The 18,386-nt window shown below is 36.3% G+C and overlaps 1 protein-coding gene across 28 annotated transcripts in view; it reads right to left on the minus strand.

The window, feature by feature from the left end:
• LOC135104468 (rho GTPase-activating protein 190-like) overlaps positions 1-18,386 on the minus strand; it is a 212,188-nt gene that overhangs the window by 132,002 nt on the left and 61,800 nt on the right. For 25 of the 28 annotated variants that reach the window (XM_064011954.1, XM_064011949.1, XM_064011944.1 and 22 more), the window contains exons 8-16: positions 17,928-18,140; positions 14,353-14,539; positions 13,986-14,101; positions 12,828-12,980; positions 9,940-10,054; positions 6,118-6,241; positions 1,959-2,154; positions 1,506-1,697; positions 1,244-1,365 (exon numbers count right to left, since the gene is read on the minus strand). In XM_064011954.1, the coding sequence (XP_063868024.1) occupies positions 1,244-1,365; positions 1,506-1,697; positions 1,959-2,154; positions 6,118-6,241; positions 9,940-10,054; positions 12,828-12,980; positions 13,986-14,101; positions 14,353-14,539; positions 17,928-18,140 (1,418 nt within the window). The remainder of the gene's footprint in view (positions 1-1,243; positions 1,366-1,505; positions 1,698-1,958; positions 2,155-6,117; positions 6,242-9,939; positions 10,055-12,827; positions 12,981-13,985; positions 14,102-14,352; positions 14,540-17,927; positions 18,141-18,386) is intronic. The other 3 variants (XM_064011950.1, XM_064011951.1, XM_064011973.1) reach the window with 1 other exon arrangement.

Raw genomic sequence — 18,386 nt, forward strand, 5'->3', positions numbered from 1 at the left:
AACAGAATAGTCAGATGAGCTGTAGTATCATGTCTGTTTGCAGATGACATTGCATTATTTACATAGTGAAAGAGAATTTAAAGCAAACAATGGATCAGTTCTTTAGTATATGTACAAAACTGAAACTGAAGGTGAATGCTGGAAAAACAATGATAATAGTTTCTGAGAGAATAGATATTAAGGTGTGTGACTTAAGGATACCATATAAAGTGGATGTACCAGCAATATGAAAGTATGGGGTAGTTGTGGGAGGGGAGAAAATGGAGGAGATGAATGAGTTCCATGTTAAATATCTCGGGACATGGTCATACAAACATAATTCATTGGCCTGAGAGGTGAGAGAACTAAGAAGAGAAAGCAAATAATTTAATCACTTACAAGTGTTATGAAAGGAGGAAATGCATATATGAATGTAAAAAAAGGTTTAATGAGTAGTACTCTCCTGCCAACATAATTGTATGGAGAGACTAATAAAAAATGCATACCTGGAAATTATTTACCTGAAGGAGGCATATAGAGTGACCAGATGAGAGGGTAAAAGCAATGAAAACATGCATGAAGATTCAGTATGAACACCTATGCAAATGTGTACAGTGCAAGTGTAGAGTGGTGGGATGGATGATAAAGAGAACATTGGGATGATATGGCTATACTGAGTCCAAAGTGTGATGAGTTTGTAAAAGATGTGTATACAACTGAAACTAAAAGTCCAAAGAGGAAAAAGAAGCTTGAATGATAATGTAAAAGGAGTGGCAAGATGGGAGCTCTTCTACTGAGGCCATCCCTCGTGGGATGCTCGAGGTGTGTGTGTGTGTGTGTGTGTGTGTGTGTGTGTGTGTGTGTGTGTGTGTGTGTGTGAGAGAGAGAGAGAGAGAGAGAGAGAGAGAGAGAGAGAGAGAGAGAGAGAGAGAGAGAGAGAGAGAGAGAGAGAGAGAGAGAGAGAGAGAGAGAGAGAGAGAGAGAGAGAGAGAGAATTAGAACTCAACAGAAAATTAAACAGAAACTTAACAACCAATTTTCAAAATTGTATAGTACATAAGTATGTATCTTAGGCTTCATATCTGGCTATAGGAACCACATTTTTGTATAATTCTTCCAAATTTTCAACTGATATTGATACAATTCTTCAGCTTCACATTTGTATATACACTACATTATTGTACAACTCTTCCAAATTTTCAACTTTTAGAGTTACAATTATAATACTGTGGAACCATATATATATATCACTCATATCACTAACCAAGGAATGTTTGAAGAGAGATGGACTGCTCCCCCGTCACTACACACCACTGATGGTTTAGCAGTGGACTAAGTACATTTTCCACAGAGTAAGGATCCCCACACAACATGCACATTATTATTCTGGAACAGAAAAAAAATAAGTAAAACATTCTGAAGAAAATATACTTTTAATGAATATTAACAATTCCTTTGTTATAATAAACATATCAACAAGGCTTATGTGCAATTATCTATATTTCAAATTACATTTCAGAACTCACCTAATATCTGGTTGGGAATCTCTGGGCAACACAGCTGAGTTGTAAATGTTGAGTGAATTATTTCTGTGTTGAATATTAGTGATGAGTGAGCGGAGTGCCTTGGTCACCAGGCTACTGTCAAATCTGCGCCCTTCACCTCCCCCAACGCTTGGCCCAACATCCATGAAGGTGCATTGCAAGCTGCCAGGGGGACTGTATTTTAGGATAAAATTAGATACATCTCCAAAAGCTTAACTCTTAAGCTCGTAAGAAAAATCCTAAATGACATGCCAAATAACATTCACTGCACATATCAAGCAGACTAAACTTTGTGCAAGCTAAAGCTACCAAACATAATGTAAGCACTCAGTGTTAAACAAAAATTATGTCAGCTAAAGTTAACATAGGACATACAGTAACAACATAATATATTTCGACACCACATAGCTTATACAATTAAAGTGAATGTCGTACCTATCAGCAAGATTAGCACCCTCATCGTGGAGGTGCTGTGAGGCATTGTGGTCAAGATCAGGGTCAGGAGCAAAAAGGACGGTGATTGGCGGTGTTGGGGAAGACTCCTCCCGCTCCAGCTGAGTCAACAGGGATTTTTCTAATGACTCCCTTACATATTCTAGTGATGCCTCATTGCTATAGGCACACACCACACCTTCAAAGAAAACAACAGGTGAGTTTTTATACAAACAAGGGGCATAAGCATCTTCAGAATTAATAAAAAGTTGTAATATTTTACATAAGCATCTTCAAAATTAATAAAAAGTTGTAATATAATACATAAATGATAACTATAATACATAAATGATAACTATAAATGATAAGTTATGTACATTTTTGGTCTGCAAATAATGTTACAATACACTTGCACTCATTACTTGCTTGTTTTACATGAACAAATTTATTTCATGCCTTCCTAAACATTATATTAAGAAAACGATACTGAGGTAACTGCCACACACACACACACACACACACACACACACCACCACAGACTCACAAATGACTGGCCATATCACAGGTACCAAACTTGATCTTAAACATGATCTTGATTTGGAAAATGCCTAACATTTATCTGATGGTGTCAAGCATTTCACTTCACCTTGTACCTCTGCACATATACATAATACTTTCATAACTTCAGTCACATAGTTAAAGATGTTAGGATATAAGCATGTGTAAATAATTGTACATGTAGCTTTTGCCACTGTACCTGTGTCAATGATAATGAAAGTAAAGGTTAAAGGTGGGGGCATATACATAGGTGAGTGTTATTGCAATCAATTATTGCAATAATTGATCATGCTAACAATATCAGGTTATCGGTTATCTATTAATTATTTTTCCAGCATTATCAATTCATCGGTATTGCTGATACTTTTGGTTCCACACTAGCGATAATTCACATAATTTAATCGATAATTTAAGTGTCAGTAACATGAGCATTTTAAAGTTTTAAACTTTTAAAATCAAATGTTATCTTTACTTAAAACAGTACTTTTCATTAGTGAAGAGACAGGATTAACACTGAAGTTTTTTTCCAAGATTTTTCAATTTTTTTTACATAAAATATCAATATTGTTACCACTAGTATCAGAATTTTGGACTTATCAATTTATCAGTTATCACCTTATCAGATAATAAATTTATCACTAGTTATCAATTATCAGTTATTGCTGATAAGATTATTGTTATCAATCTATTGGTTATTGCGATATATTTTTTTCATTATCACACCCAGCTATGGCATATACTGAAGCATATACTATACTTGTATCATCCTACCTGTATTTCTCACTATCTTGGAGGAATGCCTAACATTCTCAACCTTTTCCTAATCTCTATCCCTTCAGGCTATTGTCAAAATGTTCTCTCAACTGAGCTTCTCCATTCACAATCTCATTTCCATATCCTGTTTTATCACTCCAGCCACTGACACTTCATTACCCACTGAAGGTTATTTGCTTCTGGCACTAAGTATGCTTCTATAATATGGAAAGATCCCAGAAGGAACTTCCATGATTTTTCCTGGAATGACTATTGCTTGTGTGTTGGGAGTTTAATCTCTCTCTGTGCATAATGGAAGTAGTTGTTTCTGATATGAAGGCATACAGAGACAGTTCATAGACAGTACTGTTGCCTTCCATTTCTTGAAATTCATGTCTTTTATATTTCTGTTCAAAATCACACCAGATCTGTCCTTTAACATCCCCAAAATGCCTTCAACAATATAAGAAATGTGTCTTTCTAGATCCTCTCCTTGTGAAATATGGCATCAAGCCAAAAATATCTCCAACAATTTTTCTTCATCTTTTCCTCTTCCATTTCATCTGAAAGACAACAGTGCCATCTCCTCTACTTCTAAAGTTGAACTTTTCCTCCCACCTTTACTAAAAACTCAACGGTGGATGATTCTGGGATTGTTCCTCTTTCACCTCCTCTCTCTGACATTAAGCCATTTATAGAAATTCTTGCTTGGTAATAATGTTTCCTATGTCCTCTGTAGCCTTGACCCTTGAAAGGCTTATAGTCATTATGGAGTCCTTGCCCTTTCATAATGAGACCATTCCCTATCCCACACCAACTCCGATCTTTAGACCACAGCAGATGCAAGGTACTTCCTACGGAGTGCCCCATACCCTAACAGGGCCCATACACCAATGGGCCTCACCAGATGCACCCACAAAAACACCATTTTCATACACTCATCACTGTCACTCTCCATTCACCTCTATCAAGTACAACTGTTCTTGCTTGCTGCACTGTCATTCCTTTCTCAGTCAGTGGTCTGTTCACACAAGTCATCCACTTCAAGCATGGGCTTCCTCTTAACCTTTCACAGTGCACATCTGATTGAATTTTTCTTTTTACTAGTTTACTGTTCTCCATCCTCTCATTTCTTCTCCACTACTTCCATGCTCCATGTTCCAACACCATACAGCACAGTGGGCACCACTATTCTTTCATGCAACTTTCTCTTTACCCTCATATCTAGTGTCCTCTGTTTAGCAATCTATTCAGTCCACCAAGTACTTTTCCTGCTTCTTTCAACTTGCACTTCTCACTCTTCTGTCCAATGCAACTGCTGTTCCCCAATACTTGGAACAATCCACCTCTTCCAGCTGTTTTACATTCAATCTTAGATAATCTTTTCAGCACCTATCTCTTTCTTAAGTATTTCATTACAGGAAGTCATGAACTTACAAGTCTCAATTTTTGCCATTTCGTGCTTACAAAATCCACTGCAACTGCTGATCCCAAATACTTGGAACAATCCACCTCTTCCAGCTGTTTTACATTCAATCTTAGATACATCTTTTCAGCACCTCTCTCTGAAGTATTTCATTACAGGGAGTCATCAATTTACAATGGTCTCAACTTCTGCCATTTTGTGGCTACAATGTTGACAGCGATTGCCACTGTATATTCCCCTGCACTGATTCCCTCCCCATCAGTGCTACACTTGTATTGAGAGTACCAGCAAGCCTTCCAATCTCTTACTTTTGCACTACACCACACACATACTACACCAAACACAATCTTTTCTAAATCAAGCACAGGAAGTAAACAATAAAGAAAATTATTATGTATCACATTTTTATTTAATTTTATTTGGTTTGAGTATAATTCAGTATTGCTTTCTTGAGCTGGGTCAATTCATGGACCCCTGCCCATTAATTCCTTTAATGTTGCATAAAAAATTATTAATTAATAAAAATAGTACAAAGAACTACTGGATGAGTGCAGTGGAGGAATACATTGTCAAGTGACATTAAACCGAGGAGGGAAGCGTTTGTCAGTCTCAGTTGTGTACCATTTTGGATCACTACTTTTCATTAGCTCTCTAATTTGGGTTAATTTTCAAAAACTTTCTCCTTAATAATCACTCCCAAGTGTAAAACTGGATCTTCTGATGGCAGTGAATTGAAGAATAGGAAAGCAGTCACCATGAAATTTCAATCAGACATAGTGAAACAAGCACAAAATGGAGAAATACCAACAAACAATGGCCAGGTACTTGGCCTAAGCTGCATTTATCAAGGATAGGCTGGTTCTGGCCTATGCTGAAAATTGGCTTATGACTCGGGGATGGAAATGAAACTCTGTCTTAACTCAAGGACCCCTATAACATTCACTTTTAGCTTCCCTCTCCTACAAACACAACCAAATCTCCTTCACCAGTCTTTTCAACTTCCTCTCTGAGTCAGGCATCAGAGCTGCATCTTCAGCAAATAAAAGCTGACTCAGATCCCATAATCTTCTTCCCCATTGATCAAACTCAGGTCTTTGACTAAAACCTCACCTCCTTAACCTCACCACAAGTTGAGCATCCGTGGTGACACTACACAACCCTGATGCAACCCTTCTCAGACTGAGAATTCACACCATTACCAAGTCTCACACATGCCCTGCTATTTACAAAGAACCTCTACACTGTTTATAGAGATTTGACTCCAATTCCATATACTTTCAGAACATCCAATAATCTTTTCCTCTCAGTTCCATCACACATTTTCTCCATGAACACCAAAAAGACTTCTTTTAGTTTCCAAAAAAAAACTTTTTATGCAACTGCCTTACTGCAAAAATCTATTCTACACAATCTTGAGGTACATACCATGTGGAGTAAATTCTGGAGTCTTGAAAGAGTTCTGAGGAAGGGAGACATCTCCATCTATACTGCGGTAGTCCAAGGAGAATACTTGGTTGTCTAACTCAAACTCATCATCTTCACACACAGACTGCAAAATAACAAATATCAGCATTGTGAGTTGATCCAAGATTATTAGGCAGTTAAAAAAACACATGTAAGCACACACACACACACACACACACACACACACACACACACACACACACACACACACACACACACACACACACACACAACTGAACACATGGCAACTGAAGAGCCTGTAAGAAAAAATTAATTGGTTCCAGGGAACCAGAAAATAATAAAAAAAAAATTGACAATAAAAAATAAATAAATAAATAAAAATTAGTACATTTGCACTACACTTGAGATAACACAGCAAATATATACAGTACCCTCCCAAGTCTCCCACCTAGTCCTAAATTCTTACCATCCCAAGTTTCATGCATCACCACCACAAGTTTCCTGCTGCTTTGACAAGTATAGATCACATTTACCTACTGTCAGTGTCATACATATGCATACAGTAAATCCTACCTAAGTAAGAGTGCTTTCTCTCTCTCTCTCTATCTCTCTCTCTCTCTCTCTCTCTCTCTCTCTCTCTCTCTGTGTGTGTGTGTGTGAAAGCAAGAAGAATACTAAGGATTGCTAAATATAATGAGATTGACTGAGAATGAAAATGGAATTATGTATATGAGTAAGAAAGGGTGAGAAACAAGAAAGTGAAAAGGACATAAAATGGATGATATATATATAGAGAGAGAGAGAGAGAGAGAGAGAGAGAGAGAGAGAGAGAGAGAGAGAGAGAGAGAGAGAGAGAGAGAGAGAGAGAGAGAGAGAGAGAGAGAGAGAGAGAGAGAGAGTTTCACTCCCCTTGTCCCATATCTCTGATAGATAAGAGGGATGGAAGGTGATAAGGACGGAAGTTTGAGACAAGATGAAAGAAAGGAGAGGAAAGGAAAAAAGGGAAGGGACAGGCAGCAGATAAGTGAGCAGCAGCTCACACAGCTGGTGGTTTTGCAATTTTTAGTTTGTTATTCTGATTCAATTTTTATTAAAATTTCAATGTTTGCACAAATGTCAAATTTGTCTTGCTAGTTTTGGTTCCTTATTCCGATTAAATTTTTATTAAAATTCCAGTGCTCGCACTTGTGACAAGTTCGTTATGCCAGTTTTGGTTCGCTATTTTGATTAAATATTTATTAAAATTTTGGTAAGTTATTGCAGCTGTATGTTACGACTGTACATTGTCACATACCCTACTGTATAAATAATAATTACTTTTTAAATGATACACTGCTCAACAGCACAACCCCAGAAAAAATATCAATAATTAATTATGAGTTTCTTCAAAACTGGACACATACCATAAAAAACATGCTCCCCACCCTTATGCATGTGTATAAAAGAAAAGGGGATAGATGTAAATACTATAAGTTTGCTGAGTGTGGTAGAGTGCTGATAAGCAAGGTATGAGAAAATGAAATCAAAGATGAACAATGGGGATTTTAGAAAGGGAAGAGGTTGTGTAGATCAGATCTTTCAGCAAGGCAGTTGCGTGAAAAACTTTTAGGTAAAGGGATTTAGAGAAAGTGTATCATAAGCTTGATAGGAAAGGTCAATGGGATGTTCTGAAAGCACATGGAGTTGGAGGTGAGTTGTTGGAAGGAGTGAAGAGTATCTACGTAAATAACAAGGAATGTATGAGAGTTAGTGATGATGTGAGCGAGTTCTTCCTAGTCAGAGTAGGTTTGCAGCAGGGTTGTGTAATGTCACCATGGCAGTTCTATTTGTATATGGACTGTGTAGTAAAAGAAGTGAATATGATGGTTTTAAGCAGAGGGCTGGGTATGGGATCTGAGTTAGATACTACTTACTGATGATACAGCTCTAGTGGCTGGCTTAGAGAGGAAGCTGAAAAGACTGGGGGAGGAGTTTGGGCATGTTTGCCGAAGGAGGAAGCTGAAAGTGAATGTTGGTAAAAGTAAAGCAATGAAATGCTCAAGAGATCAGATGGATGTAAGACTGAATGAAGAATAGTTAGAAAAGATACATCAGATCAAGTATTTGGGATCAAGAGTTGCAGTGGGGGAAGAGCTGAGACAGAGATGTGGTTAAAAAGCAGAAGTACTTGGTGAACTGATAAAGACTGTTACAGAAGTACTTGGTGAACTGATAAAGACTGTTAAACAGTGGACACTAGATATGAGTGCGAAGAGAAAGAAATATGTGGGAATAGTGGTGCCTAATGTGCTACATGGTGGTGAAACAAGGAACATGGAGGTCTTGGAGAAGAAATGGTTGAATGTAATGGAAACTAAGGCTGCATTTACACCAAGTGAATTGAATCCATTCATATTCAGTTCATGAAGAATCAACATGTTTCATTTTCATCTTGATTCACAATTATTTCAACGTAACCATTTACATCAAGTGAATAGAGTAATTTCAAATCATGCTGATTCATGGCAATTCAGAGTCAATGATTTGTGCAGGCCCATTTTTTCATCAGTCACAGTCAAGGACATCTAACATATGATCCTTGTGATCCTGTGCACCGAGAGAGGAATGCTGTCAACTCAACAAGCATTTTAAATTGTTCTGTGTTCATTTTAAAAAAATTTAAAAATCCTAAATTGTTTATCAAATCTGGAATAAATGTCCAGGACTCCCAAATTCAGGTCTCCTTGTATTAAATTCATCCACCCATACTCTTATTTGATGCCTACACTGCATCAGTCAAAGCAACACTATCTACATCCATACTCACCAAAGGCAGCCTATACACTACTGCCTGTTGATTCTGACAATTTGACTCAGTCACTGGGAATGGTGCTGACTCAAAATGGCTAGAGTCAAATGATTCCTAATGAACTGAAATGAATCAGTTCACTTGGTGTAAACAAAGCCTAAATGTTTGAGAAGTATGTGTGGAGTAACATGGAGGGACAAAATAAGAAATGAAGAGATAAGAAGCATTTTGAGAGAGTTGGATGGACAGGCAGATCAATGTGTGTTACGATGGTTTCAGCATGTGGAGAGAATGGAGGACAAAACAAATAAAAAGAATAATGAGATCAGATGTGCACAGTGAAAAGTTAAGAGGAAGCCCACACTTGGAGTAGATGAACAGTGTAAAGAGAGCACTGATTGAGCAACAAGCAAGAACACATATATGATAGAGATGAATGGAAAACGACAGTGGTGAATGCATGAAAATGACTCAGTCTTGTCAAAAAGGGAAAGGGGTGTGGGAGTATTTGGCAAGGCCCATTGGTGTATGGACCCAGTTAGGCTGTGAGGCAATCTGTAGGAAGTACCCTGCATCTGATGTGGTCTAAGGATTGAAAGAGATGTGTGGTAGGGAACAGTCACATTATGAAAGGACAAGGGTGAATCAGTGTATACTGTGGCCTTGCTGTAGAAGTATGTGGCCAGCTTTGCTATGCCTAAGCTCCTCTAGGTGTAGTAGAGTGGTCCATGAGACTATCCTTTTCCACCAGGAGCTGGGGCTGATGGGCTAAAAGTGTGAATGATGTGTATATGAGTGTGTGGTACCTTGTCTGTACCACCCTGTGAGGTATTTAGTCTGGTATTATATAGATAGATAGAATTATATTTTTATAAATTAACTTAGGACAAAGTTAAATGATAATGGAACAGAAAATATCTGAAAAATAATTTTGAAAATGGCAAAAACTTAATTATAACATCAATCAGCTATCTTGCCAAAAAGAGATTTGAAGTGTGGTTCATAAATCAGCTAAGCCTACAGCAGCTACTCACCCTGATAACATTTTGGAGGTCTTCTGCCAGCCCCTGGTTGCCCAGCAGGACCAGGTTGACATGAGGATCTGATACAGTCTTACTACCCCAAGTTCCTGAACCAGGACGACTATTGCTGCAATAGATAAGGGGGATGGAATGCTGTTACTCATTATTAACTCATACAGTGTCATGTTTTGTCAGAGATAGGGGTCATGTCAGGTTGCATTTTCGTACATTTTTTATTTACCCCATAAAATGGGAAAAAAATAAATATTTATATTTACATATACAGTAAAACCTCCATAAACCAAACTATATGGGATGAAGTGGCTGACGGTTTATCCGAAAGTTCGGTTTATCTGACAATACATGTTTTTGGCCAGTTTGTGTGCATAAACATGTACATTTATTATTATTTAAAGTATATTTGTTAGCACATTATAAACCCCCAAGATGGATATTTACAGCATATTTTGATATTACACACTGTATACAATGCACTAATTGGTCACTGTGAACGTTCACTCAAGAACTCACTTAACTACAAACAACACACTGGACACATAAGAGTTAACATAACATTATGCACTGTAATGTTGGTGTACTTTTGCTTGTCACTCAGAGTCTGGTGTGATTACAGATGGAGTGTAGCTGGGCAGACTGGCTGAGGAGGTTGATAAGGTCATTTGGGTTATCCAATATTTGGGTTATTCTGGTTCAGTTTAGGAAGGTTTTACCATATATATTATTCCCATGCCATGAACAGAAGTGTGGCTACCATACAATTTTGATTCTTGGATTTTTTCATTTCTCATAGCTCATAGTATCAGACTAGGAATGCAGAATTTTATATTTATATTTTTTAAAGCTTTTATTCTCTCCACAACCCTATAGTGTGTATGCAATAAATAAGTACTTCTTTACATTACAAATACCTATAAATAAACAAGAATTCATTGAACTAAACGACTGGATGCACATCAGGCAACACCCCATGTCTCAAGGCTGTAGTTACCCACAATTCTCAAAGAATAAAACATACTGTGAATTTTACGACTTTCACTTTTCCTTCCCGATAATTCTGAAGTTTCATTTCCTGTTTCTTATGCCTTACTGATTATAGATTTGAGAAGTAACTTCCTAGAAAGAAACATACTTTTTTTTTCTCTGATGATTTTTTGGGGAAACACAGCAGCCCATCCTCTATAGCCCATATGCAATAAGGAGAGTGCACCAAAACATTTATAGCAAAAAATTTTTCTCTCTCCAATACCATAGCTTTCACTTTCATTTCATTACTCTGATATTATATGCATGTTGATGTAGGTATCGAAAAAACAAAATAATCCCCAAATATGTTTCAGTTCCTAGAGAAGTAATCGGTCCATATTAACTCAGAGCCCAAAAGATAGGTGTGTATATGAAAACATTCACTCCTGACTTGTCAAAATATTCTTTGTTAATGTTAATGACAAATCTTATATATATAAACAAAACTGAAGGCCATAAAATGGCTCAGAAAGGAAATTGTACATATACGTACTAAATACTGTGCAGGTTAATCATCTCGGAAGAAAATGTTACTTAAAATGAAAGGTAAGAGAGGATATAAAAATTTTAAAGTTTTACATGAAATATTCCCATAATAAAGCAATCAGCAGCAAATTTATATTTCTAGATTAAAATAAATAAATAAATAAATAAATAAATAAATAAATAAATAAATATATATAGAGAGAGAGAGAGAGAGAGAGAGAGAGAGAGAGAGAGAGAGAGAGAGAGAGAGAGAGAGAGAGAGAGAGAGAGAGAGAGAGAGAGAGAGAGAGAGAGAGAGAGAGAGAGAGTTTTGATAATATTAATTTTTTGTTTGATATTATAAAGAGTGTTCCATGAAATATAGTAAACACTTCAGCATATGATCATTCAAAAAAAAAAAAAAAAAAAAAAAAAAAAAAAAAAAAAAAAAAAGTGAAAAAAAAATTTGTTTGATCTAAAACTGAGATTTAAGTGCATGGTAGGCCATTATGACTCTGATGTGAGGTACAGGTATACACTGTCATTTAGCTTCTTTTGGCGAATATTCATCTGCACAATCTAGGCACAAAAATCTTTACAGAAAATAGTTATCAAATGACAGATTAAGTTTTCATGCTAAGCTGGCATTCACTTGCTACCCTGCTGCTGCTGCTGCTGCAGCTGCTGCTGTTGTTGTTGCATCACACCAAGGAGTCAAGAGCAGCCATGTACACAAAAAAAAAATATTACTTAATTTCCATAGTATTGTTGTTTTACATGTACATTTTCTTTATTTAGCAAGCTTGTAAACTGAACTTCTTGTTTAATAACCAGTTTCTATAAAGGTTAAATCATCTTGATCACCTTGATTAGATATATATATGACTGTCCACTACAAGAGGTCAATTGACAACATGCAGCTGTCACTCGTACCTACTACCCTAGGGAGGTAGCATTATCATATCCTGAAGTATGTATCTTAACTTGCAAGGCACCCAATATTGCTAGCCACTTATGAACCTCATTTTCTCCAACAATTCATACTGTAATATATAAATGTCATCATAATCTCTTCACCCTTTCACTGCAGTATGCAACAATTCACAGCATTAAAAGGCAATATATGGAGTCCTTACAAGAATCTACAACAAAGAAAGAGATAAAAAAGAATAGGTTTTGCAGTTTCTGCGCAGTAAAATGTTTGGAAGTAGCTATGAACAATAAAGGATGTCTCAGAGTGGTTAGCAATTTTGGAAAGATGTGCCAAGTAGAAGTGAAAGGGTTAAGGCATCATGTTAGGGATGTGCTATTTTTTATCACAACATAAAACAACAAATCTTTGGTAATAACTATAATAATTTAACTAAATTGTATTACATTCATATAATTACCTAGCTGCCTTATTGGCAATGATTTTCTCGATGAGGCAATCCATGCAGTTTGGAAATGTTGGACAGTGCTCCTTTTTAGGGCAGTGAACAAAGCCAAGATGTTGAAGTAATAAGAGAGTTCTTTCACTCTCTAACCTGTCCAAGGCCTTATACCTGTAATGAGAAAGTATTATATAGTAAAAACATTTTCAGATAGCCTAAAAGTAGTTAGATTGATGTAATTAACACAAAGAACCACATACATTAATGATTGTGACATATAAAAATAAAAGCCAGAAATTAAAGTCTGTTAACTTAATATTACCATAAAATGTATCATACTTGGAAGCCACTTAATAGAAACTCAACCACCATACACTCAACCTCAGCAACTTCGGAATATTTGGGGGAGGGGAGAGATATTGCTGTTTGTCCAATGTTGTTGTTGTTTGGGAAGGAGGTAGTATTCCATGAGTGCATACCATGTGAAAACATAATAAAGCAGAATACTTTGCTCAAATGTATCCACTACACACTTATACACATCAATAACCATGACATGAAAGTAATAATGCTGTACTAATAAAAATAAAATAATAGTAATAACAGTAATAACATGAGAGAGAGAGAGAGAGAGAGAGAGAGAGAGAGAGAGAGTGAGAGAGAGAGAGAGAGAGAGAGAGAGAGAGAGAGAGAGAGAGAGAGAGAGAGAGAGAGAGAGAGAGAGAGAGAGAGAGAGAGAGAGTGGAGAGGAAGCGAGAGAGAGAGAGCAGTACCAGGAAAAATTGCCCTGTGTAAACCCGCCTTTTACTTGGGGCAATTTTTCCTCCCAGCTCCAGCTAGGAGGCAATTATTTCATGAAAAGCATGAAAAGTGTAAATTATATACAGTACAAAACTACAAGTTAATGTACTAATGTACACACTACATATATCTGTTTTATCTTACAGTATGTTAAATTATTGTACTTGTATGATAATTATTGTATGTTTGGGAACCCTGAGTGAGGCTAGTGAGCCCACAAGATGGCTGGAGTCTGCTGTTGCCACAACCCCAAACAGTATTACAAGATTTGATACAGCATTTCTAATAGGGCCACATTTACTGAGTTGCCAAAACAGGTCCTCTACTTCCTTTGGTGTATCAGATGATACATTAATTACTCTTCCCATTCCTCACCTGCTGTCCTCTTGGAGAGTCTGTGTGATATCCCGAATGTCCTCCTGAGTGATGGTGCCAGTGGGAGCAATGCTCTTCACATGGTAGAACAGTTCTGCTTGCTCTAGCAACAGTTCCTATATAATAACCAATAACAATTCACATATATGTTGATAAGTTTCATGTTATCAAATTTATATTTCTTTGTGATGCATTAAACAGCTAACCATTGAATCTGTAAAACAAATTAAATTTACAGTATGTCTTCAACACTTCTACTTTCGTTCATGAAGTCACTCTATCTTTCTGTTTTTCTAACACAAAACAATCTATACAAAAATCAACCAACAGAAGATAAAATATATTTCTGTTAATTCACATGACTTACATGGAAATTCTGTCTTGCTTTTTCCGTGATGTCTTTCTGGTGCTGCTCATAAATAAATTGCCTGTCGTGTTCTGAGAGAGAGTCAAAGCTTTCTCTTCCCATGAAGAGCACTCGTACCTCATCTAATCTCTTGCCAGGAGTAACATATCCAGTTTCTGCCAGCAACGCCTTGAATCTATCCCGCATTCTGAAACACAAAATTAAGATAAAATGCTATGTATTATTTAATAGAATCTAAATGCCTTAAGACTATAAGTATTCACATCTCAGTGTGAATTTCAAAGCTCTTCAGCAAGTAACAATCTTTGATTAAGTATTGCAAGTTGATTCAAATCTTAATTTCACAAAAAATAATCACCAAAATAAAATTTTTTACCAAAATAAAACTTTTAGTGGCATATTACATTTGAGATCATAAGTGTGATTTCTGTCACTACTACACTGCATCATCATTCATGATTATTTCACAACATATTATCACTGCACCACAACAACTACATTCAGGCATAAAGTATGTAATACTGCTTATAAGACTTCTATTAGATTGCATTACATTACCATTCATAATCTATTTCATAATGAATAATTAAGGCAAAAAAAATTGTACTTAGGCATGAGATACACAGCATCAGTAGCATGTTGCCTATTGAAGTAGAGTGATGACAATCGTATCGAATCATTACCTCGTTCCCCCTATTTTATTTCTAATGTGTTTATCATGACATCATATCACCTTTAATAGTATCTATAGCATTCCAAATAAAAAATTGAGGAAGAAAATTGCCTGTACACTACAAGAGGCCAAAGAATAATTACTCAACCTGCCCAATCACTCTCTTCTGAATTCCATTCAATTAATAATAATATATTAATAAATGTTATCAGAACATACATTTGACAAGATGCAATGCACTTTCTTTTATTTGCAAACTGATACAAAAAAGAGAGGTATAACCATCTCAGAAGTCCAGATTAGGAGCTACAAGAAACTACAGGACACCTGATATCATGCACACACTTGGGTTTCTGACTATACCTTCGAGGTAGCCTGGGGGTGGCGTGGGGAGGGAACCACAGGATTAGTTAGAACAACAAAGGTTCATGTGAGTAATATTACATCAATAAGGTTGTAACAGTAAATGTGGAGAGGTCACACATCATATAAAAACAGGAAAAATGGGGTTAACAGTTTTTGGGCCAATAAACAGTCAAAATACTAGTAGAAATGCAGAAATACTCTCTTTCATGAAAGAGACCATCCAATAAAAATTAACTCTGATTGAGGTGTAACACACAAACATAAGCACACATGCATCATGTGTGCAAGCACAAACTCATGCTTGCAGATGTGGACACACCCAGACACAGAAACACACACACACACACACACACACACACACACACACACACACACACACACAAAACTGCTCACTACCTTTGGTATCATCTTCAACTGTCACCTGAAAGACCAGGTTTCTCACCACACATAGGACACAATGGATTTTTCACAAGGAGGGCACATTTACTCTCCACCTTGAGCAAGCTGATAAAGTGTTTGGTGGGCAAAATGATTCAGCTTTTGCCATATTTTTGGTTTTGATGAGATCTTTGCTCTCTCTCTCTTTGCTAGGAGGATACAGCTCATGGTTAAGAGTCCAGCACATGACCTCAAAACCATGTTGAATTACACACACACACACACACACACACACACACAGAAAAATGAGGTGTCTAATGTTTCTCAGCACTGTAGCAAAGACCCTGAGTACAGAGTTCTGCATATAACACAAAATACAGGGAATACTCTACATCATCTAGGTTTTGTGGGTCAGCCCTACTACACATTACTTTCATCATGATAAAATATTAAAAAGAATACACACAACATGTTTGGGATAGCTCTATTTACACTTGAAATAATTAATTGATAGTAGTATTCCTGGAAGTATTTGAGAGAGAGAGAGAGAGAGAGAGAGAGAGAGAGAGAGAGAGAGAGAGAGAGAGAGAGAGAGAGAGAGAGAGAGAGAGAGAGAGAGAGAGAGAGAGAGAGAGAGAGAGAGAGAGAGAGACTAGTTTGTTGAGAAAGAACTGAATGGATATTATTACAAGATATTAAGGAATTCATAGAAGTGCAGGTAAAAACTTGCACTGCCTACTTCTATTCTTCTGAACTCAAGCATGTAGTGCAGCAACATTATCATTCGTTATAAGGGAATGATGTTCATTATTACACAGAAGCAGCCTGATAATGCAGACAGTTCAACTAAAGAGTGCACACATGGGACTCTTGGGGGCTTCTGAATCTTTGCCCCTGTAATGTGTTTTTGTTATGATTGCTTATTTATACATTTGGGGAATACTTTATGCTGAATTCTAGAGACCAAAAACATTCAAAATCTTAAAGTTCAGAGGGCCTCATTATTCTCCCAAAGGATGCCCATGTACCTATAGATGCATCTTTCATCTCAGCTGATCCTATAAATATTCAAAGTGAGCATACTCATGAATAGTGAAACCCTCTGCACATCCCACAAAAACTACTACTACACTGCAAAATCCAGTATAATCCATAATTTTTAAGACTTTAGGTTCCCAGCATTCTATATAAGGGTTTCTCAAACTTTACTGTTTCAGCATGTAACAAGTAGAAGGGAGAGTTTGAATGTTTTTTTCAGTCTGACTTGAGGCAATGCCCATATATTGTCTGTACAAGACCCTGTGTGGTTATTGTTGTCATACTAAAAGTGATATGTGCAGCATGCTTGTTTGCAACCAGTGATCAGTTAAAAATAAAGTTGAATAGTAATAGAAACAAACAAGCAATAAACAGTATAAAGTTATGCATAATGATTCCATGAGTAAGAAAACTACACTTTTTTAACTCTCAAAGGCACTCAAAATTTCCTTTGCCTTGTTAAGGTGAGTTGCATGTATAATACAGGGGCTACATTTTACCTAGCACACCTTCTGTATTTACAAATAAAGAAAAAAAAATAACAATATTTGATTCTGAGAATGAAATTGCACACTCTTATGACAGCAATGTCTCTTGAGTTGCTTTTCTTCTAAGCATGTGTGCAACATGTCAGTCTTTTGTAAAAAATAAAGGCCATTTAAATCAAAGCAAAGAAAACAGAAAGACTCATAAATAAATAAATAAATAAATAAATAAATAAATAAATAAATAAATAAATATATATATATATATATATATATATATATATATATATATATATATATATATATATATATATATATATATATATATATATATATATATATATATATATACACACACACACACACACACACACACACACACACACACACACACACACACACAAATAACTAGATAAATAAATAAACAAATAAACTAGTAAGTAAATCAATAACATTACTCTCTTACTGCTAGTGTATAGTTTTGGAAGTGAATGATCACGTACTAGATTACTTATTGAACACTGGAATTAAAGTTGTTCACAAGCCAGGTAAAGCTTGGAATACATCTGGAACTGAAATCTAAACATATATTAGCACAAAGATTCCACACATGCATCAAGACAACAAATACTTACTCTCTCATTTCTAATTCTGCTTGCAGTGCATTAACGTGGTTTTTGAATACAGTTTCTGCCTCATTGGAGTCAAGGACATCGAATGGAATGCGCGTGTCAGCAGAATCTAATAGGTCTGTGTTTTCTGACCAAGGAATGTCTTCGTTGCATCGCAGGAAGTACCGATCAAATTCAGGATGTTCACTTATCCTCTGCTGTATGCTTAGCCAGTCCCTGTGGGAGAGAAGCATTAGGTTGGATGATTCTCGCTGATTATATTGTCAACACAAAAATAGTCTGGATGACAAAGCAAAAAGCAATGATTTTCAGTGTATTTCATTAACTCCATTCAATGAACACAAATGAAACTAGTCAATCTATCAATCAATACCCAGATACAAATGTGGCTTTAATGAGGTTCTACATGGCAGCATGTACATGACTGCCTCATAAGAGTTAAGCTGTAAAACATAGTGATAT

The sequence above is a fragment of the Scylla paramamosain genome, chromosome 10 (genome assembly GCF_035594125.1).
Source record: "Scylla paramamosain isolate STU-SP2022 chromosome 10, ASM3559412v1, whole genome shotgun sequence".
In the NCBI taxonomy this organism is placed as follows: Eukaryota; Metazoa; Arthropoda; class Malacostraca; order Decapoda; family Portunidae; genus Scylla; species Scylla paramamosain.